The following is a 23494-nucleotide window of genomic DNA, read 5'->3' as shown; positions in this document are numbered from 1 at the left end:
GAATATACTAGTGTATTTATCCATTTCTCCTTGCACTTCTTTCAGTGTTTGCCTCATACTTTGATGCTCTGTTGTTAAATGCATAGACATTAAATATTATTATATCTTTATGAAGAATTGATCCTTTGATCATTATGTAATATTCCTCTTTATCTCTGATAATTTGCCTTGCTCTGAGGTTGGCTTTGTCTGAAATTAATCTATCTACTCCAGCTTTCTTTTGATCAGTGTTAGCATTTAACTTCATATTTAATGGATTTGCACACACACACAGGCACACACGTGCACACACACACACATATACACACACACACTTGCTTTGCCAGGCTATTCTATACAAATTTATTTGAAGAAAAAAAGATATATAGGGACATTTATGGGACTATAAGCAAGATAGAAGGACAAGAGACCTTCCAAACGGATAACAAATCCCCTTTCACTCTCTATGCCTTGCTGTAACAAACTGTCCGTGTCTCAGGGTTTACCTATCATCTTTAGCTTAATGAGTTTCAGAATCAATTCTATATCCCGAAACATCCCTCAAATTTTGGTCTCATGTCTACAACTATTGACAAGATCTCTCTCCATCTGAATGTCATGTCATCACACTCAGCATGCCCTAAAACAAACTCACTGTTCCAAATCTGCTACGAACCCTTAGCAAAATCCTTTGCAAATTTCATATGTCCACCATTTTCTCAACTACTCAGACTCAATATTTTGCATTAAGTTGCATGCTACAAAATGTTAGGTTTCGGATAGGGAATTGAAGACAGACTCTCTGCTCTTCAAGAAATAGTGGTCTGACAGACGTTAAAACAAATGTTCTGGTCATTGTCAACGAAAATGCTACAAAATGCTGATTACATATGGGTTTTAAAAAGCATAAGTAAATCAACTATTCTCACTACTTTGTGATTAGGATTTGCTTAAATTGAATTCAGGAAGAATTCAATGATTATTGTTTCTATATTGAATATTCTGATGAAGTATATTTCCATTTCTCTGCTTAAGCATTTTTATCCATGACGTCTTTGTTGAATGCTTGGCATGCATTCAACCCTAAACTAACAGGCTTGGGAAGCAAAGAAGGTGATCTAATTCTTGTTGCTTCAGTGCTGGAAAGAACTCTGAAAATTATGAATCTCATTCTCTATCCAGTGATTGCCTTTTCTCCATTCTATTTCTGGCTCATGACTTCTAATCTATACTTGAATTTATCATTTGCATCATTAGAAGTTGGCAATGACCTTTAGATAGCTTTGAGTATTAGGAAGCTTTTATATTGAGATTTTATTTTCCAGTCATTTTCACAGTAGTCATACAGAACCCAATGTGTGGTAAACTAATAAACTTTCTTCCAAGTCTGCTTAGTAACATTTCAAAGTAGGAAGACACCTGGACTTCGCATTCCTAGGGTCACTAATCTTATTAATAATTTCACAATTTTTTTGTTCTTGCTTTTTTTTAGTTTGCCTCCTTACTGTCCATCCCTTCACATCTTAACTCCAGCTCATCCATGTTCTTTTTAAAGTATGGTGTAGAGGATGGGGCACAAAATGCTAAAATTGAGTTTCTTCAGAACTTTGACAACTAGAAGTTTCACTCCAATTTAGCTAGATGTTAAAAATCCTGTTAATACAGGCTACTAATGCATTATTCTTTGTGTGTGTGTATGTGTGGGGCTTCATTAAATTATTGAAGCATTAAATACACGAGTCAACTCAAATACTATATTATCTTTGTCATACTACAATCCAGTGTATTTCTCCCACTATATTCTTCAATAGTTAGTTTCTGGCAATTCTGTCTGGAGTCTTAGTAAGTGAAGAGTCCTTTTGAGTGTTATGACCTTAATTTTTATTTATTTATTTATTTATTTATTTATTTATTTGAGACGGAGTCTCGCTCTGTCACCCATGCTGGAGTGCAGTGGCCAGATCTCAGCTCACTGCAAGCTCTGCCTCCCGGGTTTATGCCATTCTCCTGCCTCAGCCTCCCGAGTAGCTGGGACTACAGGCGCCCGCCACCTCGCCCGGCTAGTTGTTTGTATTTTTTAGTAGAGACGGGGTTTCACCATGTTAGCCAGGATGGTCTCGATCTCCTGACCTCGTGATCTGCCCATCTCGGCCTCCCAAAGTGCTGGGATTACAGGCTTGAGCCACTGCGCCCGGCCACTATGACCTTAATTTTTTTCTGGAGTAAACGCTGACATACTTAGGAGGCTAACTTTAGAGACATTAAGTACTAGAATGATTATTCTGTGTCAATCTGACCTAAAAATGACCTCATGGTTTTTTGAAAAGTAAAAAATCATATTATGTATATTTTCTACACTCTAGGTAAAATGCACATAATATATCATATTTTACATTAAACTGACTTTAAGTATATTTTAAAGATTCTGAAGTGTTATTTCAAATTTCCCTTTCCCCAGTACATTTCTGGCTAATGGCTTCCAATCCATTCTTGAGGTTGGAATAATAAATGCTCGTGTCAAATCAAATCAAATAAAAGTATTCAAAAGGCAAGGTAGCATATCACCTTTACTTGAATTAAAAGCTTCATAAGGATCAGCTGTTATCTGTTATTTTTTTATTGAAAGGTATAATAGCAGAACTGTGAAAGGGAAAGCAAAATGAAAAACATTCAACAAAAATGCTGTTAGGATAACTCCATTTCTGGCTTTTGAAAATAAAGATACTTTATATATTTACGAAGGCAAATCGATTCAGGAAAATATAATTACATAACTTAAAAGTCTTTCAGTTAGGTCATGTCACATATCTGTGACATTTAAGTATAGAGCTTTTTATTCTAATGGGAATATCAATCTCAAGACTTTTAAAATTGATAGTGATTACTTCATATTTTTTCAGTTAACCTTCTGAAAAACCATAACAAAAATAAGACCCTACTTTCTTATCTCTTTTTTGTACTAATAATTTCTGTAAACTAAATATGTGTGTATGTGTTTGTTTGTGTGTGTATTTTAGAGACAGGGTTTCACTCTGTTACCTAGGCTGGAGCGCAATGGCATGATATAGCTCACTGCAACCTCAAACTCCTGGCCACAAGTAATCCTCTTAGCCTCAGCCTCCTGAGTAGCTAGGATTATAGGCATGCACCATCATACCTGGCTAATGTTTTGTAGAGATGGAATCTCACTATGTTGCTCAGGCTTAAATATAGTTTATATATTAAAAAAATTTTAGGCCAGGCGTGGTGGCTCATGCGTGTGATCCCAGCACTCTGGGAGGCTGAGGTGGGAGGATCACCTGAGGCCAGGAGTTCGAGACCAGCCTGGCCAACACAGTAAAACCCCGTCTCTAGTAAAAATATAAAAAATTAGCCGGGCATGGTGGCACGCACCTGTAATTCCAACTATTCAGGAGGCTGAGGCAAGACAATTGCTTGAACCTGGGAGGTGAAGGCTACAGAGAGGCAAGATTGTACCACTGCACTCCAGCCTGGGTGACAGAGCAAGGTTCTGTCTTTAAAAAATAAATAAATACAAACAAAAATAAAAAATAAAAATTTAGATCCTTCTTGAAATAATAACATATATAGGTTGTTACACAAGATCATCATAACTAAACATTGAAGATAGGACTTACCAGGCAGCCCTGTTGACAATGGCCCTCTAGGGTGTATACTGTATAAACATCCCTGGCAGGGGCATTCTACACATGTTAGTTGGATTTCCCTAGGTCGGGGGTATGTGGCCCATAATATATGAAAGATGCCCTGAACTCTGGACTTTTAAAAACAGTAAAATATGAAAACCATGATAAAATACAAAAGGACACCTATAAATACAGCCATTTTATAAGAAGCAAAGGGATATATGAAAACCATGAGTAAAATATAATAAGACACCTATAAACACAGCTATATCCTATGTGGACTATTGCGTTCTAACTATTTTTCTTTCTTTTTGCAGGATAGATACATAAAGTCAGGATCTCATTCTTGCTAGAGCTACTTTCTCTGCCTGGATCCACAGCACTCTTTAGTTCCAGGCCTGGCTCTCCCACTGCTAGCTCTGAACATTAGCAAGTCTTATAAATAACACGAGCAACTGTATCTCCCTTCAGAAAACAAATAGTGCAGTCATACTCATCCCGCTGTGTTAATGACTATGTTCATAAAATGCGACACTGGACTACGAGTTTTAGGAATCAAGGAGTGTGTTTTAGTCCACTTTTTATGCCTGGCCTTAATATAATATCTGGCACATATTGATACAGAATAAAAGGTATCATTACATGATACCTTTCCATATTGTATCGATATGTACCCCATGATCCATGTTCCATATTATGGGAAGGGTGGCAATGCCCTGTTTCACGAGTTTCAGATTCAACCTCTGAAGGAAACATGTTTTAGCCATTGCATTGGCAGACGGCTCCAGGACTTACATATTTAAATAACAAAAATGTTGGGGGTAAAAGCATTCCCCACATAGTTCAAAAAGTTCCATAGGTGGGTAAAGGAACAATCCCTTTGAAGAGGAAAGTCAACCCAGTCTGACTTATTTCAGGTAAACAGTTTGATAAAGACCAAGAAAGGCTGCTTTGTTCTAAGTCTTGCATTCCTGCACCTAGAGGACAGATTCTACATTCCAGAATAAAGGCTTAAATAAAAATGCAAACATACAGGAAATAAAAGAGTTCAAAAATAAAGGGTACTAAGAGAGAGGGCTCCTAGATGAGCAATTCACGCCACGGTGACCACATCAGCCTTAAGTCAAGGTCAGCCTATTTCATGCAAAGTATCCCTAAATGGAAGAGTGAGAGGATAAGGCTGGAGGAAAAAGGAGACGACTATGGGAGTGGTCTTCAGAGTTATTCTGGTTGGGACCTCAGAACTAAAGACAAAGGTTGTGATGCTCCTTGATTGTACTCTGCGAGATTCACAGATGTCATTAAAACCACGAAGTATAGGAGCTGCATTTGCATTAGCTGTTTCCATATTCCATTTTTTTCTCTATTCTTTTTTGTGCTACTCTCTGTTTCTGTTCACAAAGAAAGCTGAAAATTTATTGTCTTTCACCTGTCAAGTGAGATTGCTAAAGTGATTTGCCAGCTGCTTTTACCCAGGTGATCTCATTTAATGTTCAATCAATAGTGCAAGGTAGGTATATGTATTTCCATTTTATAAGTGAGACTGCTAAATCTCAGAAAGGGCAAATCCCTGTGCACGGTGGGCCTCATAAATAATGGAGTCAGGTCTGTCTGATTCCCAAGCCCAGCTGCTTCTCACTCTGCCCAGGTCTCCCTATTCCCTTTTCTACTGGTCGTTGGCTGACATAATAAAAACTGGAAGTGTACATAATAGGACAGTCTCTCAGATATGGACATCTTCTGGTGAGGGGTGGTATGCAATATTAGGCCCCAGGCCATACCAGATTAAACCTCTGGACAGTTTGAGATACTCTCTGGTATTTTCCTACACGTGGTCTAGGATTCTAGGTTGCTCGGGTGGCAATAATTTGGTGTTAACATGCCAGGCCTAGCTTCCTAGCTTCACAGATCCTGTCTAGAAGACACTGAATTTTTACAGTGAATACTACAGGGCACAAAGAGTCTTTCATTACAGCCACAGACAGGACAGACTATGAAGAAGAAACTGAGCTATAAAATACCTATTCACTTTAACTCTGGGATATAGGATTTAGGGTCTAAATATATTAGGATTGATTATGACAACTGCAGAATTCATTTCTAGGGACAAATGTAAAAGTGTAGACATTCTTAGAAAGTATCACAATATTGCTGTTTTCCCCTGTGCCACTTTTTCTTCAAGGGGCCTAGTTATCTTACAAAGTTCTTGTCATTGCTTAGCTAACACTACAGCCAGCAAATAGAGATAGAGCTTATGTGTTTGGCTGAGAAAATAGCATTAGGAGCTCTTTTAGGAGAACCTTTCTGTTAATGTCCCTGTCATCATCATCTTTGTCTATTAACTCAGAGTAAGGACCCAAAAGACTAAAAACAAGATAAACACCAGCACCTGTACGGCAGACACAGCCTTTGGACGAGTGTCAGCATTTCACGAGTGCCTGAGATCACTTCAAAATGTTTATATTTTAAAAAAGCCAGGAGGGATTACCTCTAACGTAATACAGGAAGTTACAATGTAAGAAAAAGAAATGGTTGAAGGTAGGATTGGTTTAGGTAAATGCCATCCTCAGAGGCTCATGACAACCCAAAGCTCTATTTTCCTCTAGAAAATAAGTGATGATGGCCAGGTGCAGTGGCTCACGCCTGTCATCCCAGCACTTTGGGAGGCTGAGGCGGGTGGATCATGAGGTCAGGAGATCGAGACCATCCTCGCTAACATAGTGAAACTCCATCTCTACTAAAAATACAAAAGATTAACCGGGCTTGGTGGTGGGCGCCTGTAGTCTCAGCTACTTGGGAGGCTGAGGCAGGAGAATGGTGTGAACCCGGGAGGTGGAGCTTGAAGTGAGCAGAGATCACGCCACTGCACTCCAGCCTGGGTGACAGAGCGAGACTCCATCTCAAAAAAAAAAAAAAATCAACAAGGCAGATGGAGCCAGTGGCTTCTGGGTGGTTTCTGCGTCCAGATCCTCCTTGGGATGACTTTCTAGTTGGAAGCCTAGTGAAGGATGTGGTGGAGGCCTCTTGGATAACACTCATATGTGCTCCTTGCTGGTGGGAGACAGGAAAGACTAGTGCCTGGCTTGCACTGGATAGAGGGAAAGACAATTGGGATCAGATTCTGCCTCCAACAGAAACACACAAAGGCCTTAGGCAGTGGAGCAGGGGAGTGTTTGAGGTGGAATCATTTGTCATCTCTGCGAGCATGGGTCTCAGAGTATGAAATAGATGTGGGCATTGCAGGGGAGCTGGCATGGTGTGAGTCCTCTTGGGTTGCCAGGAGGAACCAGGCCATGGAAGCTAAACGAGGCTAGAGATGAGCCACCAGATGTCCAGGGGACAAAGTGGATAAGCATAGGAACATAACGCATTGACTGGTTTCTAGAGGTTGCTTAAAACAAACAAAAAAAAAATAAAAATCCTACTTAATGTCCTTGCAATAGCTATGTACCTGACCTCAAAATCCTTTTTCTCCATGAACAATAAAACTCACACTGAATTTTCAGTAGCAAAACCAGTTAATTCTCAATTCTAATCTTTTCAGAATTCAAAAGAGAGAACAAATTCAATATAGCATTTAACAATTGCATTGCTATCTGAAGCTGAAATATGTACATATATAAACAAACCTTTGGAGACTTTCTATTTTGGTCTGATTCTGAAGGTAGTTGAAGAGAAAATTGTAAGGTATTCTTATCAATCTTACTTGTCTTTCATGCTATGAACCTATTATTTATTCTAATAATACTTATATAAATATTATTCTCTAGTGCCTTGTCTGTATTTAAATAAATCTACAGAAGAAAACGATATAGCATCAAAATAGAAAGAAATATATGAGGTCGTCTGATGGTTGCTGGTAACCACTGTTTAATTTCATCCATACAGTTTTCTGGTATTAATTAAGGATATTCATTAATGTTACTCTGAGGCACATAGTTTAACATTAATAAGGAAGAAAGCCAGCTAAGTTATTACATAGAGATCCAATATTGTGTCATTAAAAATGTGGGCTGATTTGAATTTGAGCCACAGGAAATGTTAGACTGTGAAAGTCAACAACCAAAGCAGGCTACTAATAGGTTTTAAGAAAAAATCAGGCTGGGCATGGTGGCTTATCCCTGTAATCCCAGAACTTTGGGAGGTTGAGGCAGGCAGATTGCTTGAGCTCAGGAGTTCAAGACCAGCCTAGGCACCATGGTGAAACTCCATCTCTATCAAAAATACAAAAATTTAGCCGGGCTTGGTGGCACATGCCTGTCGTCCCAACTACTCGGGAGGCTGAGGTGGGAGGACGGCTTGAACTGGGAGGCAGAGGTTACAGTGAGCCAAGATCACACCACTGCACTCCAGCCACAGAGACAGATCCCATAAAAAAAGTGAGAGTGAGAAAGAAAGAAAGAAAGAAAGAAAGAAAGAAAGAAAGGAGGGAAGGAAGGAAGGAAGGAGGGAAGGAAGGAAGGAAGGAAGGGAGAAAAAGAGAGAAAGAAAGAGAGAGGAGGGAGGGAAGGAAGGGAGGGAAGGGAGGGAGGGAGGGAAGGAAGGAAGGAAGGAGGGAAGGAAGGAAGGAAGGAAGGGAGAAAAAGAGAGAAAGAAAGAGGAGGGAGGGAAGGAAGGGAGGGAAGGGAGGGAGGGAGGGAAGGAAAATCAAGGCAGGAATAACATCTTGACTTACCACTTTTACTATAAAGCTAGAAAAATGTAAACAATAAAACATGAAAAACTGTTTTGTTGCAGAGGTTTTTCTTTCAAATGTATACAGAAGCATTAGATACCTCAAATAGCAAGAGAGTAAGCAAGCGTTATCATGGTGGGAAAATGCATGGTTTTATAAATTAAATATGATGCTACTGAGGTCTAGTCATCCTACACAAAAGTGGTGATCTTTTCTTAACGAATTCACCAAGATACCGTGGGGAGTGCAAGGGGTCACTACAGGCTTTCCCTTACTTTGGTAGGGCACCCCTCTCTTCCCACAAACAGAGAAGATGGATTCAAGATGAGAGCGTGATGCTTGCTTACCACAGGCCTGTGCACATCCCAGAACGCTCTCTCTTGGCTGTCAAGGATCTTCCTTTCAATCTTGTCTCTCTTCTTGTCCACTCTGTCAACACGGTAACAATGGATACCATTTAGTATTTATTGTAGTGCCTCTCTGGACAAAAAGGCCACAACTTGAACAAATCTTCCAAAAGACTCACAAGGACTCACTTTGCTTGTGCTTCTGCTTGCATGAAAATGAACTCCCACTTCCGGGCAAATGCTCTCTGCAGCCTGGCCAAGCTCTCCTGAAAAACATACCCCACATGAAGACATTCAGTGTTCTTCTTCACTGCTCTCTTCTAGCTTAGTTACCACTTGTACTTGTCAAGGAAACAAAGAGAGAAAGTTTCTAAAGCCCTAAGTGTACCGTGGTTCTCAATGATAAGTCACGCTCCCTGAATTCAGCTCATCTTCATATTGTCAGTCTTAGAGGAAGCAGAAAAACCTGTTACAAATATCAATTTTTTGAATTACTGACTTCGGAGAACAGGACTAAAAATCCAATATGTATCTGCAAAATACTAAAATTACCTGGTACATAAGGAGGTGCTCCAGATGAACCCATTGGATTTTTCTGTACCCACTTTATAGAGGAACAGAACAGCAATACATTCCTACTACGCATGCAATCAGCCTATTCAGTTCCTGACAATACATGTAATACCCTGGCGGCCCACAACCTATTCCTACACAGTGCTTTGAATTCAGTCAATCTAACATAGCAACCATCTGCACAAATGACAGCAGATGACTTTTATCTGCTGATGATCACCGTCAGCAGATAAAATTTTGGCAAAACCCACTCTTTCCCAGGGTAAATGGTCTTTAATCCTCAGAGTTTGGATGTCTTCACTATGTAGGATGTATCTGACATTTTGACAGTTAAGTCGATTTTAGAAAATAAGATATGCTTCCCTCTTATACTTTGAGTTTATGTGTTTAGAGTTTTGCCACAGGCAATGTGAATGAAGAGAGGAAGTAAGTAAACAGGGATTCATGAGCCCACTGTGATGCCAGATCCCTGGAAATCTGACCCTTCAGATCCACGAATGAGGCTGGGCGCGGTGGTTCATGCCTGTAATCCCAGCACTTTTAGGAGGCTGAGGTGGGTAGATCACCTGAGGTCAGGAGTTCAAGACCAGCTTGGCCAACATGGTGAAACCCAGTCTCTACTAAAAATATAAAAATTAGCTGCCGGGTGTGGTGGCTCACGCCTGTAATCCCAGCACTTTGGGAGGCCGAGGCAGGCGGATCACCAGGTCAGGAGATCGAGACCATCCTGGCTAACATGGTGAAACCCCATCTCTACTAAAAATACAAAAATTAGCCAGGCGAGGTGGCGGGCGCCTGTAATCCCAGTTACTCGGGAGGCTGAGGCAGGAGAATGGTGTGAACCCAGGAGGTGGAGCTTGCAGTGAGCCGACATCGCGCCACTGCACTCCAGCCTGGGTGACAGAGCGAGACTCCCTCTCAAAAAAAAAAAAAAAAAAAAAAAAAGCTGGGCGTGGTGTCGCACACCTGTAATCCCAGCTACTCCGGAGGCTGAAGCAGGAGAATCACTTGAAACTGGGAGGCAGAGGTTGCAGTGAGCCAAGATCGTGACACTGCACTGCAACCTGGGTGACAAGAGTGAAACTCCATCTCAAAAGAAAAGAAAAGAAGATCTATGAATGGAGAGTTAACAGCCTGCCCAGAAAAGACTGTGGGCCTTACTGCTGTGCATCCTATGACTGTCCTTGCCACAAGGTCCTTGGTACTTACAGCCTCATAGTCCGCGAGCTCCAGTCGTGCCTTGTTTTGCATTGTTCTCTTGCAGAGGTAAACGGCTGAAAAAAAAAAAAAAATCAATCATTTCTTGCCTGCTTATCAACACCATGGCACTATAAGTAAAAGTACAACATTACAAATCAAGATGATTGCACTTTTTTCCCAAGTTGTAATTTTTGATCATTTTCTTAGACAAAAAATAATTCTGTAATAACATTATTACTGAAATTCAAGCATCATGGTATTTATGGTATCCTCATAAATATGCTAAGAAACTTGGTAACTTTTTTTTTTAGAGATAGTCTTACTCTGTCACCCAGGCTGAAGCAAGTGTAGTGGCAAGAGCCTTGTTCATTGCAGCCACAAACTCCTAGGCTCAATCAATCCTTTTGCCTCAGCCTCCCGAGTAGCTGGGACTATCGGCATGAGCCACCAAGCCTAGCTAATTTTATTATTATTATTATTATTATTTGTAAAAAGGCTTCTTGCTTTGTTGCCCAGGCTGGTCTTCAGCTCCTGGGCTCAAGTGATCCTTCCACCTCGGCCTCTCAAAGTGCTGAGATTATAGGCATGAGCCATAATCATTTAAACATTTTTATTAAATGGTCATCACGGTTTTTAGCATCTTCAACAAGTAAGAGGAGAAAATAAAACCTTTTAAAAGGGTCACCAAATGAACTTAAAAATCCATATATACAAGTAAAATCATTTTGCTAAAAGGAAATTATGAATTATTGGCACATTCAATGATGTCCAGATTCTACTGTCAACGGAAACAATCTGTTCATGTACACTGAAGACTTCTTGGCATCTTCTTTGCTTCATTTCACAAGAGTCCATCTTCCATTGTTTGGTCACTAGGAAGAGGGTATAACATCTTACCTACCTTCCACAGTATTTCCATTTTCCTGAGGAGTCAATGGCCTGGGCTGCCATGGAAAGTCCATCTGGGCAGCAGATTTATAGGAGAAGGTAGTGACAGCAGTGTTGCAATTGAGCACATTTCTTCAATTATTTCAGGGTATTCTAGTGACTCTCATGACAACCTCAAGGCATTTGCAGCCCTCTGGTAGAGTCCCAATTGCCAGAATATTTTTGTCATTGTTTTTCACTAAATACGCATGATATTTGAATCTCATGAAACTCAAGATACATTATATCTGTTGTAGATGTTGAGTAAATGCATTGGATGAGGACTGTCAAATATTACTTATTATAAGGCTACCTCGATGAGGTTGCCTTGGAAATATCACCTTTGCACTACACTGTGCCACCCTTAGTTTTGGATAATGACGTCCAGCTGGTATCGTTAAGGAAACACACTACACAGAAAATTTGAGAACGGTGCAAACAGGGACACTGTTTACTCAATTTCTGTAAGGTTTCCTGTATGAAAGTCAAGATGAAGCAGAGAGCCCACCAGAGAATGATGCTGACATTCCCACAAAGGCTAGGAAGCCAGTATATTGTATTAGAACACATCTTTGTATAATCTACCATAATAATGTTATTGTTCTACTAATATTAGTAATTTTTAAAAGTCAGACTTCATAAACAAAAGCGACATGACGTGTTCATTTCCTAATTCGTCATAATTGATGCTCACTCCCAAAGGACCTCTTACTATAGAGGCCGCTGTGACTTGAATAAAATATCTAAAATGTTCTAAGCAGTTGTAAAAGAAATTGAAGCGTATGTGAAATACCCCTGAGGGTGTCTCTTCATGAGAGACAGATCGAATCTTCTTAAATATCTAATTGAATAATTTCAGCTTTCCTGCGGAATTACCTCTAATGAAATTTCAAGCCCCAGCTATGCCCTCCATCAGTCACATCTCCTGTGTCCTCCTGCATCAGCTTCTCCTTGCTTTATTGGTTCTGTCTATCTAATCTTTATTACTTGCAAAATTGGCTCCCTTTGGGGAAATGTTTCTCACCATTAGATACACTAATGCATTAAAACAAGAGTGGAATGATTTTGTTTTTTAACATGACTGCTCACAAAGACATTATGCATCCTGTAATACAGGTGTTCTATGATGTGATTTTTCTTTAATTCCCTAGGAAACAAAATGAAGGTGTGGGCAGACGGTGCCAGGCATAAAGTAATGGTATCACGAATATTTGTTGAATGAGTGAATTAATAAATGAATGAATAGGATATCTTCAGAAGGAGCTGTTTTGGGGTCAAATCAAATTAAGTGATAAAATCTCTCTAAATATCTACTTGATTCTTTAGTATAAAGAAAGACAGGAAGCGGGGCCTGGTGGCTTATTTCTGTGGTCTTAGCTACATGTGGGAGGCTGAGGAAGGAGGATTCTTTGAGACCAGTAGTTTGAGGCTGCAGTGAGCTATGATTGCACCACTGCACTCCAGACTGGGCAACAGAGCAAGGCTCTGTCTCTTAAAAAAATAAAATAAGAAAGAAAGAGGCAAAAGGTACAAGTCTGAGTTAGCAGTGTAGAAAATAATCTGGTAACTGTTGAAGATAGAGCAAATATGCTCTTGACTGGATAGGCCCAGATCTCATTGGTCTAGTCCAGACACAATTGCTGTATGTTGACAGGTAGAGATAATACTTTTTAATCTGTATTAGCAGAGAATACCAGCATTGGTCAAGTGGTGGATGAGGCAGAAGGTCCAAGTAGATCAAAGAGGATTCCAATTCAGGAAATTTCCCAATTCATTAAAGATTGACAAAATGGGCCGGGCGCGGTGGCTCAAGCCTGTAATCCCAGCACTTTGGGAGGCCGAGACGGGCGGATCATGAGGTCAGGAGATCGAGACCCTCCTGGCTAATACAGTGAAACCCCGTCTCTACTAAAAAATACAAAAACTAGCCGGGCGAGGTGACGGGCGCCTGTAGTCCCAGCTACTCGGGAGGCTGAGGCAGGAGAATGGCGTAAACCCGGAGGCGGAGCTTGCAGTGAGCTGAGATCCGGCCACTGCACTCCAGCCTGGGCGACAGAGCGAGACTCCGCCTCAAAAAAAAAAAAAAAAAAAAAAAAAGATTGACAAAATGAATGCACTTATGCATAGTCAAAACTACAGCTCAGGCCGGGCGCATTGGCTCATGCCTGTAATCCCAGCACTTTGGGAGGCTGAGACGGGTGGATCACGAGGTCAGGAGTTCAAGACCAGTGTGGTCAAGATGCTGAAACCTCATCTCTATAAAAATACAAAAAACATTAGCCAAGCATGGTGGCATGTGGCTGTAGTCTCAGCTACTGGGGAAGCTGAGGCAGAAGAATCACCTGAACCTGGGAGGCAGAGGTTGCAGTGAGCCAAGATTGCGCCACTACACTCCAGCCTGGGCAATAGAGCAAGACTCCATTAAAAAAAAAAAAAAAAAAAAACTACAGCTAAGGCCAAGTGCTTTTGTGCCAATCCTAATTATTTTGGCACTGAACATGCTCTATATTGTGCTATGTATAGACCTAGGCCCAGATCCAAAAGAGTGAATCTTTTTTAACATAACCCTGAATATTTCCTGCTGTGACAAAATATTGAAAATATCAACGAATGATGCCATTTTAGGGGTTCTATTTAAAATATTTTCTATTATTAAAGATGTAATTTCAATACCAAGTTTAAATATATCTCCCTGCAGTAGTTTTCTGGGAGATCATTAGGAGACAATTTTGAAGACTTGGGAGGTCAAACAAGTAATTTAATAGGAGGCTATGCCACTAAGTGGGAGAAAGTTTGGGAAGGCCTGAAGTGCTACTCTGGCTAAAAAAGCTGCATAGATAAGGCATAGATTTTGGCCTAAATGTAACTTAGAACTTAGATGGAAAAGTCAAAGTTTCTGGATCACATCTTTGAGTAGGAACAGAATAGAGAGTGAGTGCTGACATCAGGTCTTCCCCTTTAATTTTATAAAGCTCTAGAGAAGCTGGAGCAGTCTCTTAGACAACACTGATGCCCATGACAAAGGTGTGAAGGCACATCACACAGGTCAGCGAGAAAATCACTAAGACCCCAGTATCAAAATGTGGAAGGAGTAGGAATATATCATTCACCAAGACTGGAACTACAAAACTCCAATAAATCTTTTAAAGTTACCCAGCTTACAACCCAAGTAATGCAAATTAACTTACATTGTCATGCTATTCTATTTTTTTTTTAATCTTTTAATGTTTAGTTTGTGGCTCATTCTTCCCTTGTTCCTGAATTTTAAACAGCCAGGCAGTTTGTACAATCTTCCTTCTCATGCTTGGGTAATTCAAAGAGTCCCAAGTTATCCGAGAGGTGATTGGCTCATGAGGATGGAGCCTTCCTTCAAGACATTCGTGCTCTTATTAACAGACTCGAAGGAGCTGGTTCACCCTTCTACCATGTGAGAACACAGAGAGACGGTGCCATCTATGAACCAGAAAGTGGGCCCTCCCCAGACACCAAATCAGTTGGCACTTTAATATTGGACTGCTCAACCTCCAGCATTGTGAGAAATAAACGTTTGCTGTTTATAAACAAAACAAAACAAAAGGGTACCAAGTTATTAATGAGAATGTTCATCTCAAGTAATGATCAAATAATCAAGTAAATCGTGAGTGAGAAGAAGTGTGAGTGAGAAGAAGTGTGAGTGGCTTCTTTCTCCCCTCCTCGACTCCCTTTTGTGACTCTCACCATGAACTGAGGCCTCTAATCCTCCTGGGGCTGGAGTGTAGGAGAGGAAAGGGGAACATGGAAGTTCAGGTATTGCTTCAAAAGCGATATTTCATTGCAATAGAACTTTATTATATTTGATGGAGATTTTGCATTTTATTGCTGAGATAAAAAATTAAATCTGGTGTGTAACAAAAATAAATATGTGCTTCACAGGAGCGTTCCTTTATTATTTTAACATTTAAAAGAATTTTTTTATATTTTTAGTTGATAAATGAAAAATTGCATATATTTATGTTGTGCTATGTGATGTTTTAATATAGGTTATACGCTTTGCTATGACTAAATCAAGCTAATTAACATTTCCATCGCTTCACATTCTTACCACTTTTTGTGATGAGGACTTTGAAAATCTGCTCTCGGCCAGGCGCAGTGGCTCATGCCTGTAACCTCAGCACTTTGGGAGGCCAAGGTGGGCGGATCACTTGAGCTCAGGAGCTCCAGACCAGCCTGGCCAACATGGTGAAACCCTATCTTTACTAAAAATACCAAAATGAGCTGGGTGTCGTGGCAGGTGCCTGTAATCTCAGCTACTTGGGAGGTTGAGGCAGGAGAGAATTGCTTGAACCCAGGAGGCGGGAGTTGCAGCGAGCCGAGATCCCACCATTGCACTCCAGCCTGGGTGACAAGAGCGAAAATCCATCTCAAATGAAAAACAAACAAACAAACAAACAAACAAACAAAACTACTCCCTTGGCAATTTTCAAGTATTAATGGTAGCTATCATCATCCCGCTATACAACAGTCTTCCAGAACTTAGTCCTCTAACTGAAACTTTGCACCCTTTAACCCCTATCTCCCCGCTCCCTGCCCCCAGCCCCTGGTCATCACCATTCTACTCTGCTTCTGAGAGATAAACTTTTTTTAGATTCTACACGAGTGACATCACGCAGTATTTGTCTTTCAGTGCCTGACTTATTTCACTTAACACAATGTCCTCAAGGCACATCATGTTGCTGCAAAAAAAGCAGGATTTTTTTCCATTTTTAAAGGCTGAATAGTATTTCATTGTGTTTCTGTCCCACTTTTGGTTTATCCATTCGCCGGCTGGTGGGCACTTAGGTTGAGTCCATATCTTGCCTATTGTGAATAATGTTGTAATGAACATGGACGTTCAGGTATCACTTCAAAATACTGATTTTATTTTATATAAAGTAAAAAATATACAGTAGGCCAGGTGCGGTGGCTCAAGCCTGCAATCCCAGCACTTTGGGAGGCCGAGATGGCGGATCACGAGGTCAGGAGATCGAGACCATCCTGGCTAACACGGCGAAACCCCGTCTCTACTAAAAATACAAAAAGCAAGCCGGGCGAAGTGGCGGGCGCCTGTAGTCCCAGCTACTCAGGAGGCTGAGGCAGGAGAATGGCGTAAACCCGGGAGGCGGAGCTTGCAGTGAGCTGAGATCCGGCCACTGCACTTCAGCCCGGGCGACAGAGCGAGACTCTGTCTCAAAAAAAAAAAAAAAAAATATATATATACAGTAAATATATAAAAAATATATAAAGTATTTATATATTTATATATGTAAAATATTTATATAAATATGTAAGTATTTATATATCTATATATAAAGTATTTATATTTATATATGTAAAGTATTTATATAAATATATAAAGTAAAAGATATACAGAAAAATATATAAAGTAAAAATTCATTATAATACCATTTCTGTCATTATTTGCTATATAGTCTTGATTTTTTCTTTTATATATACATCTGCTAACACATACATGAATATCTATTTATATACAAAATCTATATGTATATATTTATTTTAAGTGTGCTTAAAACTGTACCACATATGCTGTATTATAAACTTTTTTCTTTAATAGTCTATTGTGGCTAACTTTTCATATCAGTAAGTGCTGGTCTATAATATTTTTTAAAAAATTATTTCATGGTAATCCAGTGCTGAGATGTAATGTAATTTATTAAAATGAGTTCTTATTGGACATTTGGGTGACAGCTATTATTTTGCTATTATATGCTAACAGTTGTGCAAACATATACGCGTGTATGTGTATGTGTCTTTATGTACGTATCTTTACTTGTTTTTGAAATTGCCAGTTTCCTGAGAGGGTATTGCTGAGTCAGGGCCCATGCGCCTTTCAAGACTTGTGATCCTTATAACCAAATTTCACAAAGCTTAGACATGAGCATATCTCAGATGCTTTTCAACTCTGGAGAGTCTATTTCCAGCAAAGCCATCAGAGTTATTCTGTTAAGACATAAGTCAGACAGTCAGTGTACTCAAAACCCTCCCTTTTATCAACGACTTCCCATCTCATCTCTCTCTAGGAAAAGCCACAGTCCTTGTTTCCCCATTAAGTGACCCTCTGGACTTCCTTCCCGTTCATCTTCCATTGCCTGCCTGAGCCTCACACCAGATGTCCCCTACGTCTTCTCTCCTTTCCGTCTCTGGAGAGCCCTACCCCAGAGCTGAACTGAATTCTCTCCAGAATATCTTCCCCCTTCTCCACCCAGCCCCTTTCCCAGCTTCTCTCCACACAACTTTTCATCTCCTAATGTACAACTTATGTGTTCATTTATGTAGTTAACTTCTTAGTTTTTCTCCCCCTATTCTCCTTCCCTCCACTGACCCACCAGAATGTCAGCTCCACCAGGACAGAGGTTTGCGTATTCTGTTCACCAATCAATCTGCATGGCTAGAAGTGTAGCTGGCACATAGAAGATGCTCAAAACATAGTTGGGGAGTGAAAACATTTGTCTACTGGTCATTTGAGATTTTGTGTTTTCTTTTCTCTCTCTCTGTCTTTCTTTTCTTCTTTCTTTCTTTCTTTTTTTTTTTTTTTTGGCTTTGGTGAATTAACTATAATTTGCTGATTTTTCTATTGGGATATTTAACATTTTTAAATTAAACTTAAGGCCCATTAATATATGAGAGATAAAAACCAATGTTAGGTATGTATGTAGGAAATATATATTTTCCTCCAGGTTTTTGGGAAAACTTTACAAAACAACGCAGACAATATTCAGCATACTTAAGTAAATATTGATTTGGTGTATACACACACACACACACATACACACACACACAGCATCAATAGTACATGGTCTGCAATCTGCTTTTTTTCACTTAAAATAACATTACTGAGATTTACCCAGGCTGTTTTCAATAGATGTAGCTCATTTCCCTTAACTGCTATAGTCTATCCTATGAATGTAGCTCATACTGATTCATATTCCTATTACTAAATATGCAAGTTCTTTTTTCTTTTTCTTTTTTCCTTTTTCTATTACAAAGAATGATCCATATCATTCTTTCCATATATCCCTAGAAATGGTATCAAGGGGTTGTGGCGATAAGCACAGTTTGAATTTTATGACACTGCCAAAATTGTCCCATAATACTTGTCCAGTAATGTACGAATATTCCTACCTTCATTCTAGACTTGAATTTTTGCCAATCTGGCTTGAGAGAGGTGTGCTAAAGTCCCACCCCTTCTGTAGATTTCTGTGTCTGTTTTCTTTTATCTCCAACAGTTTTCGTATCACAGATTTTAATTTAAATAATGTCTATGAGTCGATTGTCCTCTTCACTAATGCGGGCTCAATTTAATACATTTTACCTTGGATTATTTTTTACTTGACCAATATTGCAAGGTCAAATTTTGTTTTCTGTATGTATTTGCCTGGTATGTCTTTGTCTCACCATTTATTTGAAATGAGTCAGTGTGTTTTACTTCTCTGTCCTCTGGAAAGATATTCGTGGCTTTTATTTAGGATCAAACCTAAAGATACTTGTTCTTTCTACAGATGAATTTAAAAATCCCCATTCATTTTTGAAAGTTGTTTGGTATTCCTTTCCTCAAGTCTCCATCGGTCTCCCTCTCTCTGATGGTATTTCTTTTGTTTTCTACCTTTTGTTAGATGGAGTGAGTTTTCTTTAATTCCTACTTTTATAATTGGAAAGGGACAAAATTTGTTACCATTCCATTAGTGGCCATTCTCATATCTTTGTACAAATGCTTGAATATGTATTTCTTGAATTTTAATCTCAGAAATGAAATACTGCTTATTATTGCTTCCCTCCATAAATGATGGAGAAATTACCATATCTTCACTCCCTCCAGTCTTTCTGACTTTTTTAATTACTAGAATTTATCATAAACTCTGTCATAGTTTTAAAAAATAATTATAGCATTCACATTCCATTCAGGAAATATTTTTATCACAATTATTTAGATTCTGCAGGGCATGCAGAGAAAGGTGGTGTCTTGGAAAAAGTTAAGGCTAGAAAAATTTGTCTTGGAACAGTGGTTTTTAAAAAAAGTCTGCGTTTGCTGAAATTATTTTATCAAACCTCAGATGCTCCCAAATTGGGCATTTCCTATCTTATTTTATTTTATTATTTTATTTGAGACAGGGCCTCCCTCTGTCACCGAGACTGGAGTGCAGTGGTACAATCATTGTTCACTGCAGCTTTGACTTCCTGGGCTTAAGTAATCCTCCTGCCTTAGCCTCTTGAATAGCTGAGACTCACAGGCACATGCCACCATGCCTGGCTAATTTAAAAAAACTTTTTGTAGAGATGGGGTCTCACCACATTGCCCAGGCTGATCTTGAACTCCTAGGCTCAAGCAATTTCTCCTGCTTTGGCCCCCCAAAGTGCTGGGTTTCCAGGCATGGGCCATTGCTCCTTAGCCCTATTTTAAGTTACTCTTATTTCTGGTCTTTGGAGTTTGCTTGCTCATTTATAAGTGAGGCTGCTACACTGGTGAAGTTGAAATAGAGACAAATGCTATTCATCTTGGGTTTCCCATTACAGCTGTTGACCAGCCACTGCAACAATCCTTCAAGGCCATGGCATTGCTCTCCTCCCAGTGTCTCCCCGCTACCCTCGCGCTTGCTCCCCAGTGTCTGAGAAAGCCTGTGCTGCTCTACAAACTGAGGTCTCGGACAAAGCTTTCTCTTCTGGTGCCACGTTCATGCCTAAGAAACCTTGCTCCAAGATGGGGAAAGCCTTTCTGCCCCCCCAGGACAACTTATTTCCAGCCCTCATGTATCAATACGGGGAATTCCTACTAGGGTTGGTCAGAATTCCATCCAATGCTAATTTCTCGAGAAAGTTTGACACCACCATGTCCTTTCCATTTGGCTAAATTTTACTGATTCCAGAAAAATGTTAATTTTTCAAATGAGTAGTGTGTGGTACCATTCTAATTTCCACCCTGTTCTAATAATTCATTTTCCTGTAGTTTTGTTTTCTTTTTATTCCTTGCAGGAAGAGGGAGAGAAAAATTTTGGTAAACTTCTGGAAAGTATGGTGTATTAGTCAATTGTTACTTGTAACATCAACCCCAAGACTCAAATATATTTTGTAATTATATTTATGCCGAATAGACATATATTTAGAACCACAATGATTTTTGGATTTAAAACAACACATACTGCAGTTATTCTTATTTTCATGCTAAAGAAAAAGATAATTATGTTCTTTAAAAACAGAGTTTTCATGGAATACTATGCAGGCATGAAAAAGGATGAGTTCATGTCCTTTGTAGGGACATGGATGAAGTTGGAAACCATCATTCTGAGCAAACTACCGCAAGGATAGAAACCAAACACCACATGTTCTCACTCATAGGTGGGAATTGAACAATGAAAAGAAATGGACACAGGAAGGGGAATATGACACACCGGGGCCTGTCGTGGGGTGGGGGGGAGGGATAGCATTAGGAGAAATACTTAATGTAAATGATGAGTTAATGGATGCAGCACACCAACATGGCACATGCGTACATATGTAACAAACCTGCACGTTGTACACATGTACCCTAGAACTTAAAGTATAATAATAAAAAAAAAAAACAAGGTTTTCAAAATAATTCTTCAAATAAAATTATTTTAAATTTAATGTTAATAGAGTACTTTAAAATCTAACATTCATTTAAAGATTTAAACATTAGCAATGCACTTAGAAGAATGAAGAGTTAAAGAATAATTTGGAGAATTTTATTTTTAAAATTTATGACTGAACAGCAACTGAGGCCGGGCGTGGTGGCTCAAGCCTGTAATCCCAGCACTTTGGGAGGCTGAGACGGGCGGATCACGAGGTCAGGAGATCGAGACCATCCTGGCTAACATGGTGAAACCCCGTCTCTACTAAAAATACAAAAAAAAAAAAACTAGCCGGGCGAGGTGGCGGGCGCCTGTAGTCCCAGCTACTCGGGAGGCTGAGGCAGGAAAATGGCATAAACCTGGGAGGCGGAGCTTGCAGTGAGCTGAGATCCGGCCACTGCACTCCAGTCCGGGCGACAGAGCGAGACTCCGCCTCAAAAACAAAAAAACAAAAACAAACAAACAAACAAACAAAAAAAAACAGCAACTGAAACATTTATTAAGTGCAAGGGAAATTGAATCTTAAAACAACTAGAGATAATATTATAAAAATCATTTTTAATTATTTAATTTTCTGATACATAGAATAAAGACTGTCATAAAGTAAGAGTTAACTATTATATGGGATCATATACCTTGATAAAAGAAGATTTACTAGGATAAGAAAGGTGTACTACGAACACTGAATACCTGGACTATACAAATCTTTTGTGTTTTTTGAGACAGAGTCTTGCTCTGTCGCCCAGGCTGGAGTATCATAGTGGCATCTTGGCTCACTGTAACCTCCACCTCCCGGGTTCAAGCAATTCTCCAGCCTCAGCCTCCCAAGTAGCTGGAATTAAAGGCATACACAGCCATGCCCAGCTAATTTTTGTGTTGTTAGTAGAGACAGGGTTTCACCATGTTGGCCAGGCCAGTCTTGAACCCCTGGGCTCAAGGGATCCACCTGCCTTGGCCTCCTAAACTGCTGGGATTACAAACATAAGCCACCGCTCCCGGCCTGTGCAAATCTTTAAATACCCTCCTGGGAGGTGGTATCCTTAAGGAGAAAGAATTCCTTTAGGACAGTTCTGGAATAATGGCTAGGAACTATTAATATGAAAATAATTAGACCTGTGAATTTCTGTTTCTCCCGAAGGAAAGGGAAATGTCATTGAATGCTTCTACTGTGAGCCTGCTTATGATTCTGCTCTATCATAAGGTGGTTACATGTATTATCCAGAGCCTTAAATTAACAATCCAAGAAAGAAGCTCTTGTCCTCTTTATTTAATTGATGGTGATGATGAAACCCAGAGAGCCCAAGTCCTCTGTCGGGGCCGCAAAGTATGTCGGCAAGTCGGAGGTTCTCGAGTCTCAGCGATCACAAAACAGACACGACACACAAAACGTGATGGCAGCGGCAACGAAGGACACAGTTCCGCTCTGGCTCTCAGTGCTGAAAAGGGAGAAATATGCTTCTGTTCTTTGAAGCATCCATTTTTCTTGGGGTCCATGTTTCTTCATTTCTTAGAATATCGCTTCTCCTTGTAAGAACTGTTATTGTCATTCTAAATGTTTCCTGACTGAATTCAGCTCTCTGTGCATTCATCCCTAAACTACATTACAGATTGTATGTTACCCTTACTCCCACCATTGAAATTGCTGAAGAAACAAAATAAAGCCATTTAATTTACCCTTTTATGGTAAATATAACAAAGTCACTGTAACAAATCTGAAAGGTGTGGCTGCTTTTCTCACATTGATGCGTTTTGGAAACTTGTAATTCCTTAAGGCATGGCGGATACTTTCTTCTTCCCAAATGTACTTTCTTCACCTCCTTTAAACCTCTATTAAATCCTCATTATTTGCTGATCCCCTGTTTGGAAATTACCTACTTACTAAAATTTCTTTGTAGCCCTCAAATCAATAACTCATGGAACTTGCATGGTTATTCACGGCCATTCACGGAGTGGCAAATTCTCAAGTCACCTGACAGTCAGTTACGTGACCAGCTGATGTCAACCAGACAATGCTTAGCCTCCTGTTCCAGCTCTCATACTGTAAACAAACATCCTTTTTGTGGGACACGTGGTGTCACATTTTTTGCATTTGTGCTTTTGGTTGATAATATTGCTATTTAAAATGGCCCCTGGGCATGGTGGCTCATGCCCGTAATCCCAGCACTTTGGGAGGCCGAGGCGGGTGGATCACCTGAGGTCAGGAGTTCAAGACCAGCCTGGCCAACATGGTGAAACCCCTGTCTCTACTAAACATACAAAAATTAGCTGGGTGTGGTGGCAGGTGCCTGTAATCCCAGTTACTCAGGAGGCTAAGGCAGGAGAATTGCTTGAACCTGGGAGACAGAGGTTGTAGTGAGCCGAATTGCACTGTTGCACTCCAGCCTGGGTGACAAGAGCAAAACTCCATCTCAAAAAAAAAAAAAAGAAAGAAAAAAAAGAAAAGAAAAGAAAAAATTGGCCCCGAGAGTAGTATTGAGGTGCTGTCTAGTGTTTCGCAATCAGGGAAGTCTGTGGCGTGCCTTACAG

The 23494-nt window shown here is 39.9% G+C and overlaps 1 protein-coding gene across 7 annotated transcripts in view; it reads right to left on the bottom strand.

Moving 5' to 3' along the window:
- The window catches only part of RGS7 (regulator of G protein signaling 7), a 588990-nt gene that overhangs the window by 81355 nt on the left and 484141 nt on the right, over positions 1-23494 (bottom strand). For 6 of the 7 annotated variants that reach the window (XM_033196582.1, XM_033196581.1, XM_033196583.1 and 3 more), the window contains 3 exons: positions 10431-10495; positions 8838-8914; positions 8649-8730 (listed from right to left, as the gene is read on the bottom strand). The exons of the other annotated variant lie outside the window; for it this stretch is intronic. In XM_033196582.1, the coding sequence (XP_033052473.1) occupies positions 8649-8730; positions 8838-8914; positions 10431-10495 (224 nt within the window). The remainder of the gene's footprint in view (positions 1-8648; positions 8731-8837; positions 8915-10430; positions 10496-23494) is intronic. 7 annotated transcript variants of the gene reach the window in all.

The sequence above is a fragment of the Trachypithecus francoisi genome, unplaced genomic scaffold, assembly GCF_009764315.1.
Source record: "Trachypithecus francoisi isolate TF-2019V2 unplaced genomic scaffold, Tfra_2.0 Lachesis_group5, whole genome shotgun sequence".
NCBI classification, from domain to species: Eukaryota; Metazoa; Chordata; class Mammalia; order Primates; family Cercopithecidae; genus Trachypithecus; species Trachypithecus francoisi.
Note: the sequence above shows the minus strand (reverse complement) of the source record. Positions and strands in the feature narration are given on the sequence as shown.